Here is a 21,323-nt window from a genome sequence, read left to right as displayed (position 1 = left end):
CTGTTCCTGAAAAAGCAGCATGACCAATGCTTAAACAGCTTGTGGTCACCACAGTCAGGCCGAAAAGTAAAAGATCCCTAATCCCCAGCATTGCAAGGGCAATACACTATTTCCCTCTACTTGTGACGTAAGCAGAGAGCAGCCATCAACATCACCACTGGAGACCTTTGTAGGGCTTACCTGGATTTAGACCATGCTGTCTCTCAGTTTCAAGGGGGACCTGTATCAAACAGCTGAGAAGTTACTGTCAGATATTGTCCCCCGTGTGTCCGATAAGAGTCACAGTTCATACAGTACATCTTACAATGTTACAAACCTACACTTCTGACTTTTCACCCCAAAACATGTGCGTTTTCAACCCGTGCTTCTCGGTCCAGGGGCGGCTTATAGGCCTAGATTTGAGGCCCGTGCAGGGCTCTAATCTGACAACCTAGAATGTTTTTGTCACATAAGATTCCCCTTTGTTTAAAAAGAAAAAAAAAACACAAAACCAGGCCTTGAACCTAGAACTGCCAAGACGTGAGCAAAGAGCAGTTATCGGTTCTACCACTGGAGACCTTTAGAGGGCCTACTTGGATTCTTTTAAGGGGAGAGCGGTATAATTTGCGGTAATGGTGCCCTCCATGGAGACATGAAGAAAAATGTGGATAGTGGATGTGGATAGGTGGGAAGGTAGAAAGTTTGCACTGAAGTCTAATTATTTAAGTGTTTCCCAAGCACATTAAGTTGACATAATTACTTCATTTCTTTTTTTATGTTTATCGGAAAATATGATCATAACTGCTAATTAAGTATCTAAATTTTCATTGCTAACATAACCTTTCATATTTTAAGACCAATACTATAGGAAAATGTTGAGCAGACAACAGGAAATCACTCGCGGTTATGGTGCCCTCAATGAAATAAAGAAAAGGTGGATAGTTTCAAACTTTGCACTTAATTCTATTAATTTCAGTATTTCTAAATTCATGAGGATAAATTTGTTTATTCATAGAACCTGCAAATGAAACACAAATGTGTGCCAGTGATGCCTGAAGTGACAGAAACCGTCCATCATTACTCAAATGATTCATGGTTGTGTCAGTAGAACATCCAAAACAGCATTATGTGAATACAATTGACCTTCAACAATTACAATATAGATATTTGGTAATATTAATTTGTGTCATATAATATAAACTAACATTATGTTACATTAACTACACTGTAAATGTGTATTTGACCATTAAAAAATTATATAAAAATACTGTTTCCAAGCTATACATTTATATCAGTATGTGTGTTTTTATGAATGGAATGGAAACCATACCTTTACCCTGCTAATGCAATGCTCTACAATATGAGCAACAGGAACACTTGAAAAAGTAAAAAATGTGCTTGTAAGTAAGAACTTTATAAGTAAGAACTTGATTGTCACTATGCATGTACAGTAGGCCTACATGTAGAAAAAAAGCATCCAACCTTCTTTCAATGGAGACCTTTCGCCTAGATTATATTATGGATAGTTTAATGAAATACTTGAGTTAATTTTCACCCTATTTGTCACGTTTATTGTATTAATAAAAAAACTGTTTCGTCACATTTATTTACAATGATGATTATTTGTCATGACAAATTGGTTCAAGATGCTAATGATACTGAATTATACATCTGTTGTAACACTAAGATTTGTAAAGTCTGTTAAATGTGCTTGTTATGACTGGCTCAGGTCAAATGATGTCCTGTTGCATTGAAGAAAGAGACAAAACACAAAACTCACAGCTACGTAAGATTCACTCCGCAGAGGAGACTGCTTTTTTATTTGGGGGTACAGAACAATGACAGGTTAGACAGTGATGGCCTTTTTCGATCATTCTGACTGACCCAACAACACATCTCTCATCTTTTTGATGAGAAAGCAACACGTATAACACAAACTTCCAATTGATTTCCTCATTTTTAGAGATGAACTGGTACATTGGAGGCGTAGTCTTGAGTTTAAAGTTGATCTTTACTTAAATTAATCTTCTGTTTATGACAAGTATCTATAAACTCTTTACTGTACTGGTGACTCATACTGACTTGCAGTGCAGCAAAAAAGCAGCAAACTAAAAGTTGTATTGTTTTTAAACACTATACATCAACTCTACCAATGCCTCACAAGTTTGTAGATGCAATTAGCCAGTTTATTTCTTAGTAGGAGTGGGAGATCTCACAGATCTTGGTGGAGTGGGGGATCTCATGGATCTCGGTGGGGTTGGAGATTTGGGAGCTGGAGATGGAGTTGGGGACTTCACAGAGGGAGCTGGAGATGGAGTTGGGGACTTCACAGAGGGAGGTGGAGTAGGGGTTGGGGACTTAATGGAGGGCGTAGGAGTTTGAGGAGTCGGGGTCTTTGCTGCCTGTGGAGCGGATCTGGACATCTGTCCCAGTTTAGGCTCAGGAATATCATCGCCTTGTTTGTAGACACTGACTGTGATCTCAACGAATTCACCTCCGTATTTGTTCCTTACGTTGATGCTGAATTTTCCAGAGTCATCCACGGTCACGGTGTTGATGGTGAGGCTGGCGAATTTGCCGCTCTCAAAGGTGATCTTGTAGCGGTCCTCGGACAAAACTTCTTGCTCATTCTTAAACCAGGTGACCTCTGGACTGGGGTCACCCCACACTGTACAAGTAAGACTTAGGGTCTGCAGAGGTGACAGGTCATAAGTGTTCAGTATGTGCCCAAACATACAAATGTATCAAATAGGGCTGTCACAATATCACTTTGTGGTTATTGTGGCTAAGGGTATTCAAAACAACGATTTTATCACAATATCAGTTTGCATTTTCTGTCAAATTCATCTTTTTGTTTATTGTCTTCTGTTTTTTTGGCCAACAAATCATACTTACAATTCGAGTGTATTATTAGAGGGATAGTTTTTAACCTTGTGAACTATGAGATCAGTAATGATAGTTTTTAATATCACGTTTTTTGTCAATACCATTGCATTGTGACACCTCTAGTATTAAATGAACCCAGGAAAAACCCATCTTACCTTCTTCTCCATAATAGTGACAACATCTGGGAGACCACCTACCACCCTGCCACGATCTATGGGGTAAAATAGTTCACATTTGGGCACACATTTGATGACTTTCTCAAAAAATAACTTTGAACTAATTCTGGCATCTGAACATGAATTAAAGCAGACTGAATGAGATATTTCTGCAGACTGCCTCAGGTGAAGTAACCATGGAAACTGAATTAGACTCTCATTCATGTTTATTTTGAATGATTCTCTTTAATACTCACTCTTCTCGGCAAAGGCAGCAGCCCTGTTATTAGAGAGACATAATTAGTTGACTGCTTTTGAATCGAAAAACAAATATCGGACTGCATTAACAAGAAACTTGTTATAAGAAAATGAGAATATCTTACTTGAGTCTTTGGAACTCTGCATAAGCATCAGTGTATGCTGTTAAAAGAGAAGAAATGAAAAAAGGTCAAACATGACAGAAACAGAGCACATTAACAGAAGCCATATATTTTCCTTTCTAATGCTCCAATGCAAAAATAATAGTCTAATTCAGTAGTTAAATCTGCACTTGCCTTGTCCAGAAAGGTCAAAGGTGCGAGAGTGTGATGTTTTGCCATCATGGACCTCAATGGTGTAATGACCCTTTTCCTTATCTGTGGGCTCACAGATCTGCATCCAGGCCATTTCAGATGTACCTCCAATTCTCATCTTCTCTGAGGAGGAGATCTTACTCTCTCTATATAAAAGCAACACTCACATTGACCATAAATGCTGATATGTGTTTTACTTCCTTTAAAGCTTATCTTATCATAAATAGGCTGTGATTTGATTTGAAAGTTTTAAATCATAAATATTCTTGTGTGAAATGTTCTTAATGTACTTATGAAACCAGCTGGTTTTCATCTCCTCTGTGTAGTACTTCATGTAGCATTGCAGTCTGATACCCTCTGGTGTGCACTGAAGAACCAATTCAGATGCAGAGGAACCTGCATGAAAACATTTCAAATGCATCCCAATGTTGCATACATATTACACTATTGGGGATTTATACAGTAGATATATCTGACAAAAGAGGATAAATCTAAGAATTCTGTTCAATGATGTGATATTGTTTGCAAAAGAACATAAAAATATTATAAACTCTGAAGTGTGTTACCATACCAGCAATACTAGCAACGGCATTGATGATGTCTTCAAACACTGCCAACAACAAAAAAACATTATATAATTTTCATAATCCACCATGAGCATTTGATTTCTGCAAGAGGGCACTAAATGAGTATATCTTATGAGGAGAGTACCTTTGCCAGAAATATCATATACAGAAGTATCTTTTCCACGATCATCACCCAGTACAGCTTTGTAAATTCCTTGATCTTTTCTTGAGAACTGTTCAATATACAAAAACAATTTATTTAAGATGTATGAAGCCTGTAAATGATCTACCAAAACATTCCTTTCTGTGAATGCTTTGTATAAACAGTTATCCGGTTATCATACCATAGGGATAGGAAGGGCACAAGATCCAGACATTGGGTTGGGTGGAACATCAAGTGTAATTTCTTCATCATCTTTAAACCAGGCGAATGTTGTCTCTTTCTTCACATTGGCCAGCTAAAGGGCAAGCATGTGGAAATAAAGTATTGATATCAACCTCAAACACATGTATCACTCGAATCTCTACTGTATGTCAGGGTCGTGTTTACCTTGCCGACAAGCATAACCGTGCAGTCATCCGTCACATGGAAAGTCAGGTACTCGGAGAAGTGAGGACCTAAAAACCAAAGTATAATGTAACAGCGTTGCAAACATAGACAAATCATTACTTGGATCATCACAAACCTTGTTTTCTGATGTGTTCTTTTCTCTGGAACTCAGCTTCCTTCAGAGCAACTTTGAATGCTAACATTTGAAAAACATAAACAGCATTTGGTCACCAAGGTTTGTATTCTAAAATCCCACAACAGCACCAGATAAAGACAGTTGGACACTTACCATCTCCCACCAGAACCAGTGAGCTTTGACTCTTGGCTTTGCCATCGTGGATCTGAATGGTGTATGTGCCTTCATTGGCCTTGGTGAAGTGTTCAATGGTCATCTGGATGATTCCAGTGTTAACATCATGGCTGATTTTGAATCCCTAAACACAAGTATTAAATATTGATTATGCAGTCTATTTGTTTCTTCAATCTTTAATTGTGTCAATACAAAATATTACATTAATCTATGAGAATACATGCATCATTTTGCCTCAATATCTAGGAGAAACATTCTTATATTTCTTGTAGGGGTGTTGGGGCTGTACCTCAGTGCTCGAAATGGCTTTATCGTTGACGATGAACCTGTGGTTTGCAGAGGTCGACAGCTTCAATGCCTGCACCCAAAAACGCACATGACCCTTCTCCAGAATCTCATAATTCAGCTCCGTCTTCAATGGAACGACTGATAAACAAACACAAGACAACAGGTCATACAGTATGTATATTCATCTAGATTCCTTTGAAACTATAACCAAAAGCATCAAGATGCAACAGGCGACTCACTGGGGTGTCTGATGTTGTAGCTCAACTCAAGCACTTTTTTGAGTTCTGTAAAACATTACATTTGGATTACATTTATGGATTACATTTATGTTTTCAAAAAATAACTGAGATATTAACACCCGGATCAGTGACCTTCTTCATTTATGGTGTAACTGGATGAAACTCCTTCGGTATCAGTCACTGCCACAGAGTAGGTGCCCAGATCTTCCTTCTCAGCGTTTACAAATGTCATCCTTGATCTGGAACGAACACATCACACATTATTTCAGAATGAAGGTAGCTATAGATACAGAATGTATGTAGGAATGAATGACCAAATCCACAATGTCTAGGCCAACATACTGTCTTCCAGAAGATGTGATGGTGACTCTGTTTGATTCAGTGACTTCCTTGTAGGACTTCGACCAAGTGAACTTGGAGGTCTCAGAAACCTCACAAGCTTCAAATTTGAGGAAAATGTCTCCAGTTTCTTCATCCACGCCACACACAATTTCCTTAGTACCTTAAGATAAACACACAGAAAAAAGTGACATTCAATTGTAGTGTATTACACGTTGCTTAGACAAAATACTAATGTGTTGCATGTTAAAGAAAATGAAAATTCTGTCATGAATTACTCCCTCTCTAGTTGTTCCAAATCTGTATGAATTTCTTTGTTTATTTGGATGAATGCTTAAAACCAAACAGTTCTTGACCACCATTGACAACCACAGTAGGAAAAAATACAATGGTTGTCAAAAGTGCCCCAGAACTGTTTGCTACATTCTTTAAAATATCTTCTTTTGTGTTTAACAGAACAAAAAATATATAAAGCAATCTACGTTTAAGTATGATGTACCTTGTACGTTTAAGTATAATCTACTTTGTGCCAGTCCCAGATAGCAAAGATTATTGATTTAATGTTGACTCAAAGTTAATTTGGTTATTTATTCAACTTTAAATCATTTAACTTCGCAATCTTGGGTAAGGTTAAGGCTGGGACTCCATTGTTGCTTCTTTCTAACAGTCGTACTGTTCATTTATCTCATCATACAACTGAATATGAATTCATAAGATTAGACTAAAAATAACAGTTGTTCTGGTAAGATTGCTGTGTTTCACGGTAGTTACCTGGCAGTGCTTTTGCACATACAGGATCAGACAAATCGGAGACTTTACCGACACCTTTAGCATTCACAGCTCGCAGTTTAAACACATATGATTGCCCAGCCTCCAGTTCAGTTACCTACAAAGGACAAACATTCGTTTCGTTAGTTTTATGCCACATTGTGATTATTGGTGAGGCCTTTGGAGTAAATAAAAAAACTGTTTTGTAACAATTTTTAAATGCAGAACACAGAAGAAGTGGCTTTTCATACCCTCAGGTAACAATGGCCAACAGGCTCAGCGTTAACAGTGACAAAATCCGATGAGCCGTTCTTAGCCATGTCCACAAAGTATCCAGTGACAGTACTCTCTCCAGCGTACACGGGTGCCTTCCACTGTACCAGGAGAGAGGTATCACGCACCTCCCAGAAACTGATGTCATACGCTGGACCTGGTCACAGAGGTCATGAAGATTTGTATTATGTTTAAAAACAAAAGTGCTGTGTTTGATATCTCAGAAACATATTGTTTGTGAAATGTTTTGTTTGGAAAAGGGGAAAATGTGCATATCATTTTTTGTTACACCTGTTCTGGCTCGAGAGCAGTGTAGATCAAAACAGATACTGACCGGGTTCAGGCATTGTCCAGGCCTCGCAGGCAAAAGCTTTGCTGGGATCAGACGGCAAGCCAACTCCAGCCAAGTTAGCAGCCTGAACCTTAAACTCATAGAAAACTCCACCAGTCAGATTTTCCACCTGGATCCAGATGTGCCATAGAGACCAATATGAGACAACAAGTGTTATTTAATTTAGTCTGTAATTCGTTTTTTTAGTAAGCCAACAAAAACATATATGTTCAATAATGTATGGTTTTAAACAGAGGCGGAAGGTACCGTAAAGATCCTGTGGACGGCTGGGCTGGGGCTGACCTCCTTCCAGTTTATTAATCCTGCTTCGCGCTTGTCCAGGTAATAAGATGTGATCTTGGTGCCTCCCGTGTGTTTGGGGCGTTTCCAGGCCAGAGTCATAGAGGATCCGTCACAGCTCAGAAGACAAATGCCGTATGGAGCGGAGGGGGTGGCTGATTATGTAGCATAGAGGAAGAAAGATTTAGTGAAGTTCATGCAATACACAACGCCAGTGCTGTGGAAACATAGTGACTGTGAATCAGTCGTTGGGGATAAAATAATGAGCAAGTGGGTAATTTAATCATTGGTTGTCATACTCTTTTGTTTAGACACTGTGAAATGAACAGGTGGTCATGTCAAGTTAGTACACAGGTGTCTCTATAACACATGAGGCTTTTATTGAAGTGGGTCACTGTCAATTAAACTGAAATCATTGGGATGGTGTGCAGATATGAGGATAGGAGGTGTTATGCCACTTCACATATGTAAATATGTCACATACATACCGTACTCCACTGGCCTCTCTGTATAAAATAACATTATATTATAACAAATTAGCAGCATTTTGTTTAAAATGACACAATACGATAAACACACTTTAAGATATCGAAAAATACAAATGTTACTATAGGGATTGAAAAATCCAACATAAATCTAATGTGTGTTAATTTTAAGCCTGGAGTGAGTAAAAATGTACATTTTGATCAAGCAGCTTCGTGTGGTATCACCCTGAGATCCTTTTTTAAAAGTATTGGAGGACATCTCATCTTTATCAGCTTTTATTTGCTGCTTTTCGTTAGTATTTGTATTATGCTCTCATGATTCTTTGCTTTGTCATGATGTTGCATCCACACCAGCAGGTGTCAGTATAACATCTAATACCAGCGGCCAACAGGTTGTCATACTGAAATTACCCTCATCAACAAAAGTAATTTCTCATACAGTAGTGACAAAAAGTTATGTCCAATTGATGTCTCTGCCTTTTCTTAAAATAATGTTCAAGTTATAACGTATAACCAATATTATCTGATACAATGTAGTTTTCCTTAAAGCCAAGATAAAGCCAAGTTGTATACAGCTCCAAACCTGTATACATTTCTTTTTTCTTTAAAAAAAAAGAAAGAAAGATATTTGGAAAAGATGTTAGCAACTGACCTTTCTTTGGCACCATTGAGTCCACCACTATGGTAATGAGTGATACCTCAGAAATGTCAGTTTCTATTTTCTTAAATATCTTTCCTTGTGTTCAACTTTCTATTTGTGTTATGCAGGTTTGAAACACCTTGAGGGTGAGTAATGACAGAATTTGCAATTTTTGGGTGGAGTATCCCTTTAATGGACAATATTGCATACTATGCCCTCTGGACATCTTTGTAACTACTGTATTCAAAGACATTATTTAGTTACTTTGTTTCGGTTGTCATAACCGGCTTTTACAACTACTTTGATAAAGACGTACTATTGTTAGTTATAGAATCTAGTTTAAGGGACATACTGAGTGCAGCATCGATGAAGAGTGGTTCAGATTCCTGCGACTCTTCGCTCAGTCCATAAGCATTCACAGCTTGCACACGAAAAACGTAGGTATCACCTGGGACCAAACCGTGGACCACAAACCTAACAAATAAATGCAGATAGACAAGCTTAAAGTTAATATTCATCATTATCTGTTATAATAACACCCCGTATTCAACAGAATATTCCTGTTTTACCTGGTGTGTTTGTAAGGCCTGTGGTTACAAGGGAACCAGGTCTTGGAGCCGACCACGGAGGCGTCCACATAGTAACCCATGAGGTTGTTGGGGTGTTTGGGAGCCTCCCACTTCACGAAAGCAGAGGTTTTAGTGTTTCTGGAAGCGATCACCTGTCCTGGGGCAGATGGGACACCTGCATAAACCAAAAACACAATGTCAAAACACTTCCGATATTGTCACAAAGGTCATTCGTAGACAGTCCAGCTGGAAGTGAAGATGCTACGGTGGATTGCCTTTAGATAGTGAAACTACAAGATAACAAATGTGTGCTTTAAATGTTAATCTCAAGGTGTCAAACAGCAACAGAATGGAAGATCTTGTGGAGAGGGACAACACTCAAGATCATTTGATGTTTGAGTCATTTTAGTGAGATGTGACCCAAAAAGCCAAAATCAGTCCGTGGTAAAGTGTGGTACAGTAATACATACTTACCAATGTTTGTAACAATACCTGCGAAATACATCATGAGAGTAAAGTAGTTATACAAAAAATATTTGAAGATCATCTTGATGACTTCATGGACACTGTTGCAGTTGAGTTTACATATTTTGGCATCTGAGAGTTAGACAACCCCAACACCAGGACCCAAGAGTTACACATGGACAGTTAGAGCCGGCTTACCATGAGGGTCCACCTTTTGGATGGGATCTGTGGGTTCTGACGGCTCACTTGAGCCATACTTGTTGACAGTGATTACGCGGAAACGGTAAGATTTCCCATCCTCCATATCGAAAACAGGGTACCGAGGAGAGCGTAGCTGGACGGCGGTGTTGACTCTCTGCCAGAGGTGACTGTCACCTACATACTAAGCCGTGGAGAGCCAAAGACGGCCATTATGAAGAGGTAGTATTTTTATTGATTTATAGTTAGCCTCATAAACCAATGGGTGGCGGGTTAAGGGTTAGTTTTACATTTTAATGCATTTTAATGACAATTTCTTAACACAATACTATTACAGGAAGTTTCTTCTTGACTAACGGAAGATAAGCACTTTTTCGTACCTGTGTTAAGCTATGTTTGATAGTAACATTTTAAGATTTGACTTTTGATTAAAGCTATTTATAGATGTAATGTAATTTACCAGACATAGAGATGAAGGATTATATGAAAGAAAAGTGTACACACACCTTCTCAATGAGGTACCACACTGGTGCCCGTCCACGAGGGCTCGGTGGGGTCCAACTCAGAACAATGTATGTTTTGTTTATTTCTGTAGCATGCACATTGGTGGGTTGTTCTGGTATTGTAACATACACTAAACAGGAATAAATCAAACATTTATTGTACATTTAACCATCAAATATACTTATTTGAGGTGAGTTAGTAACGAAGTTGTAATGTGCTGAGACAACATAAATTTTGGCACAAAATGATTTGTTATCAATGCTTATTTTGAAATGTAAATCAGGCAGTATTAGAAAGCACTGATACTGTTGGGACTGTCTTAATAAAAGGAAAATAACCCCAAAAATGATTTATTTTTGTCAAATTACCAAAAACATAAAATATTCAGAGTTGAGAAAAAAAGACTTTTGGCCAAAAATTCACTTTGTCTCAACCTGGCAATGATATTTTAAATGACGGACAACACTTCAGAACAATGCAGTTTAATTTAATTATACAAATGTATTTTATGTGGATTACATTAATGTAATGAGTTACATCACTATTTTCACTGGTTAAATTCACTTTGAAGAACACACTTTAGATTCACTCAAAGGTTAAAGGTGGCCACTATGACTACTTTTGATGGAAAAAGATCAACACAACTAAAATTGTGAGCTGGTTAGCCCGTTCACATAATCTGTGGAAACAAATCTAAATGAAAAAATAACTATGCTTTTGAAGTACAATATAAAAAAAAATTAGTAGGATTTACTTTTTTGTTCATGAACTTTGAAGGCATAATAGGTGACCCTGTCCAGAAAAATGTTTTGTCGTGCTGGTTGGAAATCTCTTTACATCCTGAAATCAATCAATAAGTAAAGTGGTCCAATGATATTTTTTAAATATAATGTATATCGTCTGTGAAAGGTGTTGGAACAAAAAAGCATTTGCAAATTCAGTACATTCGGCCCGAACACAATGATAGGTTGTGTGTACATTTACAGTCAACATATTTTGCATCCCATTGCGCACCCTGTTCACGCAGACACTATGACATCAGCCCGTTCACACATGCTGTGCAGACACAGCGGGAGAATGGCATGTAAATAGCTTGAACCTAACTTTTCCCTTGTTAAACCTGTGCAAGTTTGCAAGTAGCACTCGCAAAGGATGATCAAAAATAAAGAAACGTCTAATCAGCAAAGAGGTGAAATCAGAATCCACTCAAGAACATTTTCTGGTACCATTGGTCAGTTCAAAGCTTCTTTTCAGTGGTCTCCCATTCGGTCAGCTCGCGATTGTGTTCCGGAGGTTTCACAGGAGATGGGTGTGAAAAACAGGAAAATCCTGGCCAAATCAGGAGTGTTGACGGGTATGATTATATTCGGTGTTGCTGGGAGCACGCTGGGAGCATTTACGGGAGTCAAGGGTTTCAAAGATAATGCCATGGTAACTTCTGGATAGGTAGGTACATGTAATGATTTTATTTTGATGGGTTTTGATTATGTTAATAGTTTGTTGGCCTTTATGGATTAGCTCAACGACATTGTTACGGAGTGTCTAACGGGAACTATACTGCATCTGATCACGTTGTAAAGCTGTTGTTAAAGTTAGCAGGTTTCGCTATCGTAGTAACATGAGACATGATTTTAGTGGAATTGATCCAAGAGCTTCATGCGCATTCATGTGTTTTGGAGGAGGCATGTCTTTGGACAGCGATTCGGGCTGGGATCATGATTTCAGTGCTAGTTGGCTAAAGTCAGTTTAGTTAAGTCAAATTAAATTAAGAAACTGTGTGCAAATCTTGAGCAAATAAACACAAAAAGTAATTAAATCCTACTAGTTGATTTTTACAATGTGATAGAAAATATACAGATTATTCTTCTAAATAAACTCTAACTTTTTTGAAAAACAAGTCGTATTTTTTTTTACAATATATATCAACTTATATAGATGGTATAATATTTATCTGTCCCATAAAAATGTGGGGCAAATTTGTTTTTAGAATACATAGTTTGAAATATGTACTGAATTAATTAAAAATATATATATTGTTACGTAAAAACTTAACCAAAACGTGCAAAGGGATTTAAAGGATTGAGAGAGATTAATATTAATTATGGAATGTACCTCCTTGTAGATCCTCCTGTCGAATCACAATGTCATATTTCCCTTCGATTTTAACCACTGTTTCAATACATAAAGATAATACTTTGCTATCAGCATGGTAGATCGGATTAAACATGAAACACTGGACTCAACACAAATGTATTTATGTACAAAAGTTGCAATTTTTTCCATATTTATTAAAATGGCCACAAAAACACAAGTGAACACTTAGAGAAATTAAACATAACCCTGCATAATATAGACTTACCCTACCTAAAGTAAAGACTGATGAGTCTAGACCTACAGGAAACAACCTTTGACTACTGATCTATTACCAATTGCTTTAGTTCAGCTCTATTAAATGATGTGGTTTATACTGGTCCTGTATAGCAAAGGATCTGATAAATGATCCTGTAGCTCCACTGAAACTTGGCACTCATGATGCCAGGGTCACGGATTCATGGTACCCTGAATGTGGATAAAATAATTGTCAGGAAAGTGTTCATCCCTACCTTCCACATCACTCTCCAGTTCTCCAGCGATCACTCCAGAGGACATCCTAGAGGCCAGACTGATGCCAGTTTTGTTCACAGCTCTCACTCTGAAGTGGTAGGATGCACCTTCAGTCAGGCCATGGACGGGCAGCTTGCAAATTTTCACAGGGGAGTCATTACACTGGACCCAGTCTTTAGTTCCAGACTTACGTCTACCAAAGTGACAAAAAGTAGGCGTTAGAAAACGCAATGCAATGTGAGATTAATAAATTAAAATATTATTTTTAATGGCGTAAAAGTGTATAGTGTTTAAGTTTAAGAGGGATTTAACCTGTCCACAAAGTAGCCAACGATCGGAGCCTCATGGGTGGTGTTAGGAGTTTTCCAGGAGATCAGGACATAATCAGCATTGACATCAGAGGCAACGACATCCATGGGGGCTCCAGGGGCACCGGACACTGTGGGCGTGGCATCTGTGAAACCAACAACATGGTAAATGAACATTAATTTTGTCTAAAGCAATTCACAGCTGTGTACCATTCACAACTGCTCATACGTTCATCACTTAATAATTTAATAAAGCCATTTTACAAACCTTTAACAAACATGTAAGCACTGTGTTCAGTGGTTCCTTCCTTGGTCCAAATGCGAAGGGTGTATAGGCCCTCATCGTCCTTGTTCAGGTGTGGAAACGTGAGCTTGGCGACGCCACCACCAATAGACATTTCGGCCCACCTGGATGGTGTTAACAAAGTATCTACACATACAAATACACTGTGTTAATGAGCTCCGCTTTAAAAACAAATTAGCTGTCACTTGTGGTAGAAAAGAAAGAAAGGGGAACTGCAGTCATCTCACCGTCTCTGTACCACATGGCCTCTGGTGGCAGGTTTGGCAGATCAGGCACCACAACCATGGTGCACATCAGACTAATAGATTCTCCCTCGGTACCAAAAGTCACTCTAAACTTGTCCAGCAGAGTCACTTCCAGTTTACTGGCATGAAAGCCACTGAGCAGAGGGACTACAGGAAATAAAACAAAATGTATCACGTATTTAATATTTTCATATAAAGCTGTTATGGACAGAGTATTTCTGGGATATGAGGTAGCTCACAGCTATATAACTGGACTTAAGAATAATCACAACTAAGAAATAAGCAACACTACTAACTTTACAGTTAGTAGCGTGACAGTATCTTCGCTGTATTCAAAAAACTTTAACTTTCCAGTAACAAAGCTGTTTTTGTTAAAGATTATCTTAGTATGATACAATTCAAAGGAAAAATACAAAGGAATAAAGATTGTTGTCATGTAATATTTTCCCCCATATTTAGACAAATTTGGGCCAAGTACAAAAACAACCTTGCAGCCAATCAGCAGTATGGTGCACAGTGCACAGGATGGACATTATTCGAGCCGAGAGCTGGCGAAAGATGGGGGTAGGGGTGTGTGTTTTGGAGATTTGAACATCAACAACAGCTACGAGAAATCAGACCTTTAAGTTTTAAAACTAATAAATATAAGTATTATAAACTCATACTCAATGGCTATCGGTTTCCTCAAACGGTTTGAGTAACCATTACTTATCAGGTTTCATAAATTTTATTAATTTGAGTTATTTAATCTTTTCATAACATTTTTTTGTGACTCATTTTTAGACTCATTTATAAACTCATTTTAGTTTTTTAAGCTGTGGTAATTTACCTGTACATAACTATGCTGTCACTCTGATTCAGAAAAACACAAGGTTTATGAAGGAATAAATAGATTATATAAATCATTGACAAGTCATAGTAATTGTCCAGGTCTGCTCAATTATTAGGTTAAAGATTTTGAGTATCAATTTCAAAATGGTCTGTCTTTCGGGCCGGACCCCACTGTGTCTTTGGTCACTGGCAACTCCAGAAGGTGTTTAGTACCCTCCCTCGTGTTTACAAGAACAAATAAACCCAGGGACAAAAACACAACATTGTTTCCATGTCTTATCAAGACTGGAACGGAACAGGGTATTTATGGCATATGATCTCAAGAAAGGTCCTTCAGATCTGGCCATCAGCCAAACACTGAAGCTCCATCTTACCTAGTCCTGGCAGATGGGCGAGCTCTCCTCCTCCTTGTGCCCCTACGTAGAAAAACAACCAACATTGCAAAACTATCAACAAAAGGAATGTGACCAGATATGAGAAAACCGAATTATAAAACTCACTCCTGACACAGACAGTAGCCTTTGAGATGACCTTTCCATGGGGATTGGTAGCCACAGCACTGTACGTTCCAGAATCACTCAGTCCACATCTACAAGAATAATTTCACAATTGTTTCTGTGCTTAGTATGCAACAAAAGTCGGAAGTGCTCATTCAAATGTTCATTTGTCATCAAATTTTTCCAATTCAAATGTTTTAATGTATAACTTTATGCTCTTATTGTAAGTCAATATTCTTTTTTGTCTTTTTTAGGAAAGACGTGAACATAAAAGAACACCATTAAAGCATCTCAAATGTTCTCAGAGGGTGTATGGCTAGTTAACCGAGTGGAAACACTTGCTCTTTCTGTTCCTCACACCTCTTTTAAAGAAACACTTAAACGGAAAAGGGACGTATGCATTAAAAACATGATCTCACATGACAGGACAGTGTTGGGCTGGTCTTAGACATGCCAGGCTGTTCTTGGAGCAGTGGGTGAGAATAGAGCGAGGAAATCTGACCTTCGGCCGGCAAGGACTATTTTAGAGCCACTGGTTTCCTTCGCAACGCTTGAGAGTTTGTACACACCCGCAGAGATCTCAACACAACTAGACCACTCATTTTCTTTGTAAAAGTTCAAGCTCCACAAAAGAAGAAGCATTTATTATGAGTGTCTAGATTGAATAAATAGTGACTGAAGTGATGGACGTCTTTGAATGGTGCTGCCGCCGTGGCGGCTGTGAGTCTTAAAGGCATGGGGCGTTCAAGGATCAAATGACGCATAGCTAAGCTGAACAGCCCCAACAGCTGAGACTTCTTAAAGACAAACCTCACCGGTACTAAATAGGAAAGTGTCGCTTCCATATGTCCTTCATTCACTTTCACTGGCCATAGGAGAGATGAAAGGGTTGAGACTGGATCCAGTTAGTTAAGGATGCAGAGGGACATGTAATCGCGATTTGCTCAGCTCTCATGCCATTACAAACTGAATGTCTTTCTTTCTGTGGAACACAAAAGCAACTGCTCGTTTTGATAAAATAAAGGTCCACTGAATGTCATATAGATGACTGGGCAGTCATCTGTTCTGCAATTCATTTGTGACATTAATCCAAACTCCACCCCTCCCTTTCGAAGCACTACGGTGGCTGACGAAGGACTACAATGATGTCACGTTTTCACTTTATCTAAGGAGAACGTATTTATGATATGCATCGAGCCGTTTGTCCGTTTAGGCCTACTGTAAAAACTACAAGGTGAACTCCATGTAAGGTGACCGCTGGTGTATGTAGATAGAAATAGCTCATTCTAAGATAATAAAAACATAACACTTCATTGTTTAATTGTAACGGGTAAAAGAAGTTTGTTATGAATTGTGATGTCTTTATATACCTCTGAACACATAGCTATGAATGATATATTGCATTTCTGTCAATAGATCCTCAAAAAAATGACACACTGGACCTTTAAGTAAATTTTGGAACCATGAAGCTCTAAGCAATGATAATAACATGTATACCTATCACTGGATGTATCGTCCAGTCTTACCTGCTAATGATCAGACTATGAACTCCATACTTGTTCTCAATCTTGTACTTTCCAGGGGTGCTCAAAGGCTCAATAGCAACATTATTCTTATACCTGCCAACACAGAGAAATAACATTTAGTTTTACACAATTTAACTGAAAGAACCAGGGCTTCAATGAAAGTGTCAGGACATAACTGTAAAAGAATACACCAAAAATTTGCAAATTATTTCATTTGTAGCTTTTCTGTGGCTCAGTGGTTAGAGGATGGCACTAGCAATGCCAAGGTCATGGGTTTTGATCCCAGTGGATTGCACATAGTCAGAAACAAATGTACGGTATAGTACAATGGAATGGAAGTCACTTTGGATAAAAGCGTCTGGCAAATGTGTCAAATGTGAATGTATTGTTTTAATGGGATAGTTCACTCAAAAATGAAAAATATTTCTTCATTTGTTCACCTATATTTCACTGCAGACCTGCATTACTTTCTTTCTTCTGCACAATACAAAAGTAGATAAGTTGAAGAATTTTGGTTACAAAACAACTCTCTTTTGCGTGGCAAAAGAGACTTCACACACTGGGACACACTAACAGGAAGCAGAAGTGGCCGTTGATGCTTAGACAACATTTTGGCCAATCACTGTCACACACATCAAAATACAGCTCTTCTTTCCATATTTATTCATTCATTATTTTGTATGTTATGTTTACTGTATACTTGCATTTGTTAATTTAGTGACACATCAGTTATTTAATTTATTAATGCAGTGGAGAGTCACTGAGCTCCACCTACTCCCGGTGAGTTGTGGGTAATATCAGCCATTACAATATGCATCATTCTGCACCTCGAATTTCTACCGGAAGTACAGTAGTAGACCATCCGGGAATCTTTGGAATACTATTTTCAACATACTACAATTTGGGACATACACATTTTAATTTTGAATACTATTAGTACGAATAGTATGCCGACTGGAACACTGGGTATGATTTGGGACACACTAATTCCAACAGTTCCAATACTGTTTAGGATGGAAAGTGAGCAAATTTAGATGCAGCAATTGACTTCCATTGTATTGACACAAAACCAAAAAGACATTTCTCACAATATTTTCTATTGTGTTACACAGAAGAAAAAAGTCATATATAGGTTTTCAACCGGTACGAGAGTAAAACAATTATAACAGTTTTGGTGAACTATCCCTTCAAGACACAATTTTAATTATTTGAATCAATTGCTCAAAAGTGCTTTGTAACTTCTGCTTTATACTATTTTGAGATATAAAACTGAAACCCAAACCATTTGACAATAGGGACCGGCTGGCCGGACACAGTGCAGAACAACTTCACCGGGGTCTTCTCCCAAACAGTGTGAGGTCTCAGACTGACTAGAAAGTCTGGTGCTCTGGGAACCTCAGCAAGAAAATCCTTCCTGACTTGCATCATTCCCCTAACCTGTTAAAGAACAGTCATAGTCAAATCCTCTTCTTTTATATGTTCAGTGTGAACTTTGAAAAAACCAAAGCAGCCTGACATCTGAAGGGCAGTCTCACGTACATCATCTTCGGTGTACTTTCGGCATACATTTTTTTTAAATGCAATCCTTTTGTTGAAATATCACCTCATTTGGTACTGGCTCATTTACATTTAAGCAAGAAGCTGATTTTCACCTGTCTAGTAATCTCAATGTTTTCCACTTGCTGTTTTGTGACCACTTTCATTCTGTGCAGCTCTTGTTGGATTTGGACCAGGTCTCTTCCAAAGTGAGCGGACATCCTCTGATACTCCTGCATGCCCTCAGGAGCCCTAAATAACACACGAAATTCACATACAAGGTTAAATGGGCACTTTTATATTTTTTTACTTAATCATTCAGAATTTAAAAAACAATCTACCTTATACATTGTGCAATATTTTATATAATTATGGTGTTCAAATACCAAAAAAATATTATCCATCACTAAATAAAAGTAACATGGTAACGGTTATTTTGAGATAACCGGGTCAAGCGTTTCTGTGTTTTAACATGTGGCAAATCATGAGTATTAAAACCATATCCAAACCACAGGTCTAGAATACAGTGGCATTTTTGTCATCTGTAAATATGGAAAAGGGTTTCAGGTTTTCTCTTACACCGTCTCAAAATAGTCCAGAGAACTGTAACGCATGTGGTAACCCATGAAACCTCACCTCTCCCTGAAGGTTGGCACTGTGTAGGCTGGTTCTGCCATAGCCTCAGAGGCCTGGACCTGCTCCTTTATCACCAACTGACAGCTGGAACACCTTCAACACATCACAACAGCACTTCTGGATTTAATACAACGTAGACATCCTTTATAATTCTTGTTTTATACTATACTTAAGGTGGTATTGCTGTGTTAATCATGGCCAAACAAAATATATGTAATGGGCTATAATGTTAACCAATGATGTTAAACAAATGCAGTATGTTTCGCTGAGCAACGGCAACAAAACTACTAGCTGAAATGACCAAAGAATTGATGTTTTTTGTATGCACCACAAAATCATGAGCTATTCAAAGAGTGTAAGAAAGACAAAAAATTGATATTCTTTATCCGTCCAATTTTTTCCATGGACAAATGGATCCATCCAATGTAGTGAATCCTAACCTTTGGGTTACAGTAAATCATGGTTTGGTTAAAGCAGGTCTATTCATGCTGGTTAAATGAAAGGCAATGGATAGTAGTGTTCACCCTGTAGGAGAACTACATACTGACTTCTTACAACTGCAATCTTACATTTCTTTTTTAAAGACATTTTATGTGCCCTTACTAAAGGGTTTAAATAGGCCATCATCTAGTTTCCAATCACCCCGCATTGGCGACTGAAAAGAGCAGAACAAGCTGAAGCAGATGGTTGTGTTTAGGGATGAATCGTCTGGTTTGCTGAAGCCTCTGAGTCAAGCTCACAACAAACTGTCGGTGGAGTTAGACAATCATATCCCGTACCTGGTTGAGGAGTGCTGAACAACACGTTTGGAGCTTTGATGTTGCTTTTGCTCCTGCCGATAAAGTGTTACGCCCTTCGCAGGCATGTCGGGAACACTCTGAAAAAGCAAACCTAATGGCCACACCATGGCCCAACGGGCATTTAATCTGACCACCTCTAAAAGTTTGCTGGATAAAATGTATACTTAAGAATGCTATGTAGAATAGTTGCATTAGAAATGTTAGAAAATCTTCAAAATCATGTAAAAATATTCGCATAAATAGAAAAAGCAATAATATATATAAGCAAACTGCCTTTACCATGTTAACTACCATCATCAAATCAGACGGTTTCATCGGACGCTCTCAACCGGCCTGAAGTTAACTTCCGGTGTGTGTTTGGTTATGATATAATGCTTTATGCTATATTTAATTTATATTAATATTATATTGTATATTAATTGTATTTAATTCAATTAAAACCACTCAACAGATATTAATTCTTTGCGGAGGTGCACCGGAAGTAAAGTTTGGGCCACAAAACGTTTGTTTATGTAGTTGCCGTTGAAACCATCTATACATGTATTAAACTGATGAAATAAAACCTTTGCCACTTATAAAATGTCCACTATTAAGACCAAAATTTCCACCAAAATAAATCAAGATGGAGATTTGAAAATGCAGTTACAAATACAGTAAATCTTAGATTTTTTTGTCCTTGTCATTTACTGTCATTTATCCATAACATAGTGAAATAGCACCATTACTGCTTCTTCACATTCCAATCCATCAGCAGCACCAGGAGCTCAAATGCATCACATTACAGAGAGAAAGTACAAAGCTGACCCCTGAATAACTCATGGACACAGACACACACATATCTCAATGGTACAAAAGTCCTAGTGGCAGATAAATTATGCAAAAGGATCTTAGCAAAAACCTTCATAGCTGACCTTTGACCTATTGTGATTAAGTCTCATGTGAATACAAACTAAAGGATTTGTGCAAGTTTTTACATTTAGCTGGATATTAACCAGAAACACAACCAATTCGGCAAATGGGTAACTACCACTTAAAGAAAAACAGCACTTTAAAGTAACCACAAACTTTAAAAAAATATCCTTAACCGTCACAAGCCATGTCAATATCAGCACAGGGCGTGGACAGCCTTCCCCTTGAGATTCATACATTTATTTACATTTCTCAAGAAAATATTCAGATGAAAGTGAAATCAATTTCATTGGGAAGAAGTTTCCCAAACTGTGATTGTAAACAGAATAAAAAAATATACTAGTACTTACCCCAAGAGAAAAGAAGAGCTTTGAGAGTTGCAAGAGCACGCTGAGAGCAGTCGCAAAGCTCTTGCTGATGGAACAAAAATAATGTGCTCACTTAGGGAATGCCTTGCTCAGCCTCCCCATGTAAGGATACTCTTAAGACTATATATAGCGTTTACCTCAATTTTCAGACCCATTTTACAGATCGAGCGACAACCAGACAAGGGTGATTTAGAAGAGGCAAAATGTTTATTTTGTAGTTGTTTTGATTTTGACCGAAAGGTAAAACAGAAGATTACCGGGAAACCATAATATCAAACAGATTGATTTGAGAGATGCTGTACGCAAGTTACCAGGGATAAACATCTCACTTACTTCTATGAG

The 21,323-nt window shown here is 38.0% G+C and overlaps 1 protein-coding gene across 4 annotated transcripts; it reads right to left on the bottom strand.

Annotated features, from left to right (window-relative positions):
• Positions 1 to 1,766: 1,766 nt before the first annotated feature.
• Positions 1,767 to 21,080, bottom strand: myom2a (myomesin 2a). Of its 4 annotated transcripts, XM_056734523.1 has the most exons (39): positions 20,964 to 21,080; positions 19,684 to 19,795; positions 18,905 to 18,997; positions 18,385 to 18,520; positions 18,015 to 18,169; positions 16,733 to 16,825; positions 15,210 to 15,298; positions 15,084 to 15,125; positions 13,861 to 14,025; positions 13,598 to 13,759; positions 13,334 to 13,475; positions 13,021 to 13,214; positions 12,530 to 12,586; positions 10,420 to 10,547; positions 9,914 to 10,097; positions 9,725 to 9,742; positions 9,251 to 9,425; positions 9,034 to 9,155; positions 8,045 to 8,062; positions 7,524 to 7,711; positions 7,260 to 7,386; positions 6,904 to 7,082; positions 6,656 to 6,770; positions 5,888 to 6,047; positions 5,678 to 5,784; positions 5,546 to 5,590; positions 5,308 to 5,444; positions 4,998 to 5,142; positions 4,845 to 4,904; positions 4,709 to 4,776; positions 4,503 to 4,616; positions 4,304 to 4,391; positions 4,164 to 4,202; positions 3,883 to 3,988; positions 3,575 to 3,738; positions 3,404 to 3,440; positions 3,278 to 3,300; positions 3,021 to 3,076; positions 1,767 to 2,669 (listed from the first exon to the last, which is right to left on the bottom strand). In XM_056734523.1, exons 2-39 carry the CDS (start codon positions 19,767 to 19,769, stop codon positions 2,166 to 2,168), a joined length of 4,521 nt encoding a protein of 1,506 aa, XP_056590501.1. In that variant the 5' UTR covers positions 19,770 to 19,795; positions 20,964 to 21,080; the 3' UTR covers positions 1,767 to 2,165. The 4 variants fall into 4 exon arrangements, with proteins under 4 accessions (XP_056590501.1, XP_056590499.1, XP_056590500.1 ...); XM_056734521.1 differs by lacking the exon at positions 20,964 to 21,080 and having other exon boundaries at positions 19,684 to 20,923; XM_056734522.1 differs by lacking the exons at positions 8,045 to 8,062; positions 20,964 to 21,080 and having other exon boundaries at positions 19,684 to 20,923.
• Positions 21,081 to 21,323: the final 243 nt, after the last annotated feature.

The sequence above is a fragment of the Triplophysa dalaica genome, chromosome 21 (assembly GCF_015846415.1).
Source record: "Triplophysa dalaica isolate WHDGS20190420 chromosome 21, ASM1584641v1, whole genome shotgun sequence".
Lineage (NCBI taxonomy): Eukaryota > Metazoa > Chordata > Actinopteri > Cypriniformes > Nemacheilidae > Triplophysa > Triplophysa dalaica.
The sequence above is the reverse complement of the archived record's forward strand: the minus strand, read 5'-3'. Positions and strand labels throughout refer to the sequence as shown.

What these genes read in the sequence shown, in the direction of transcription:
- myom2a (XM_056734521.1), bottom strand. Translation starts at nt 19,811, where the DNA reads ATGGTGTGGCCATTAGGTTTGCTTTTTCAGAGTGTTCCCGACATGCCT. An exon ending in GGCCATGTGGTACAGAGACG is followed by an intron (nt 13,760 to 13,860) that starts GTGAGATGACTG and finishes TTGTATGTGTAG; the next exon opens with ATACTTTGTTAACACCATCC. An exon ending in GCAGAGTTCCAAAGACTCAA is followed by an intron (nt 3,301 to 3,403) that starts GTAAGATATTCT and finishes CTCTAATAACAG; the next exon opens with GGCTGCTGCCTTTGCCGAGA.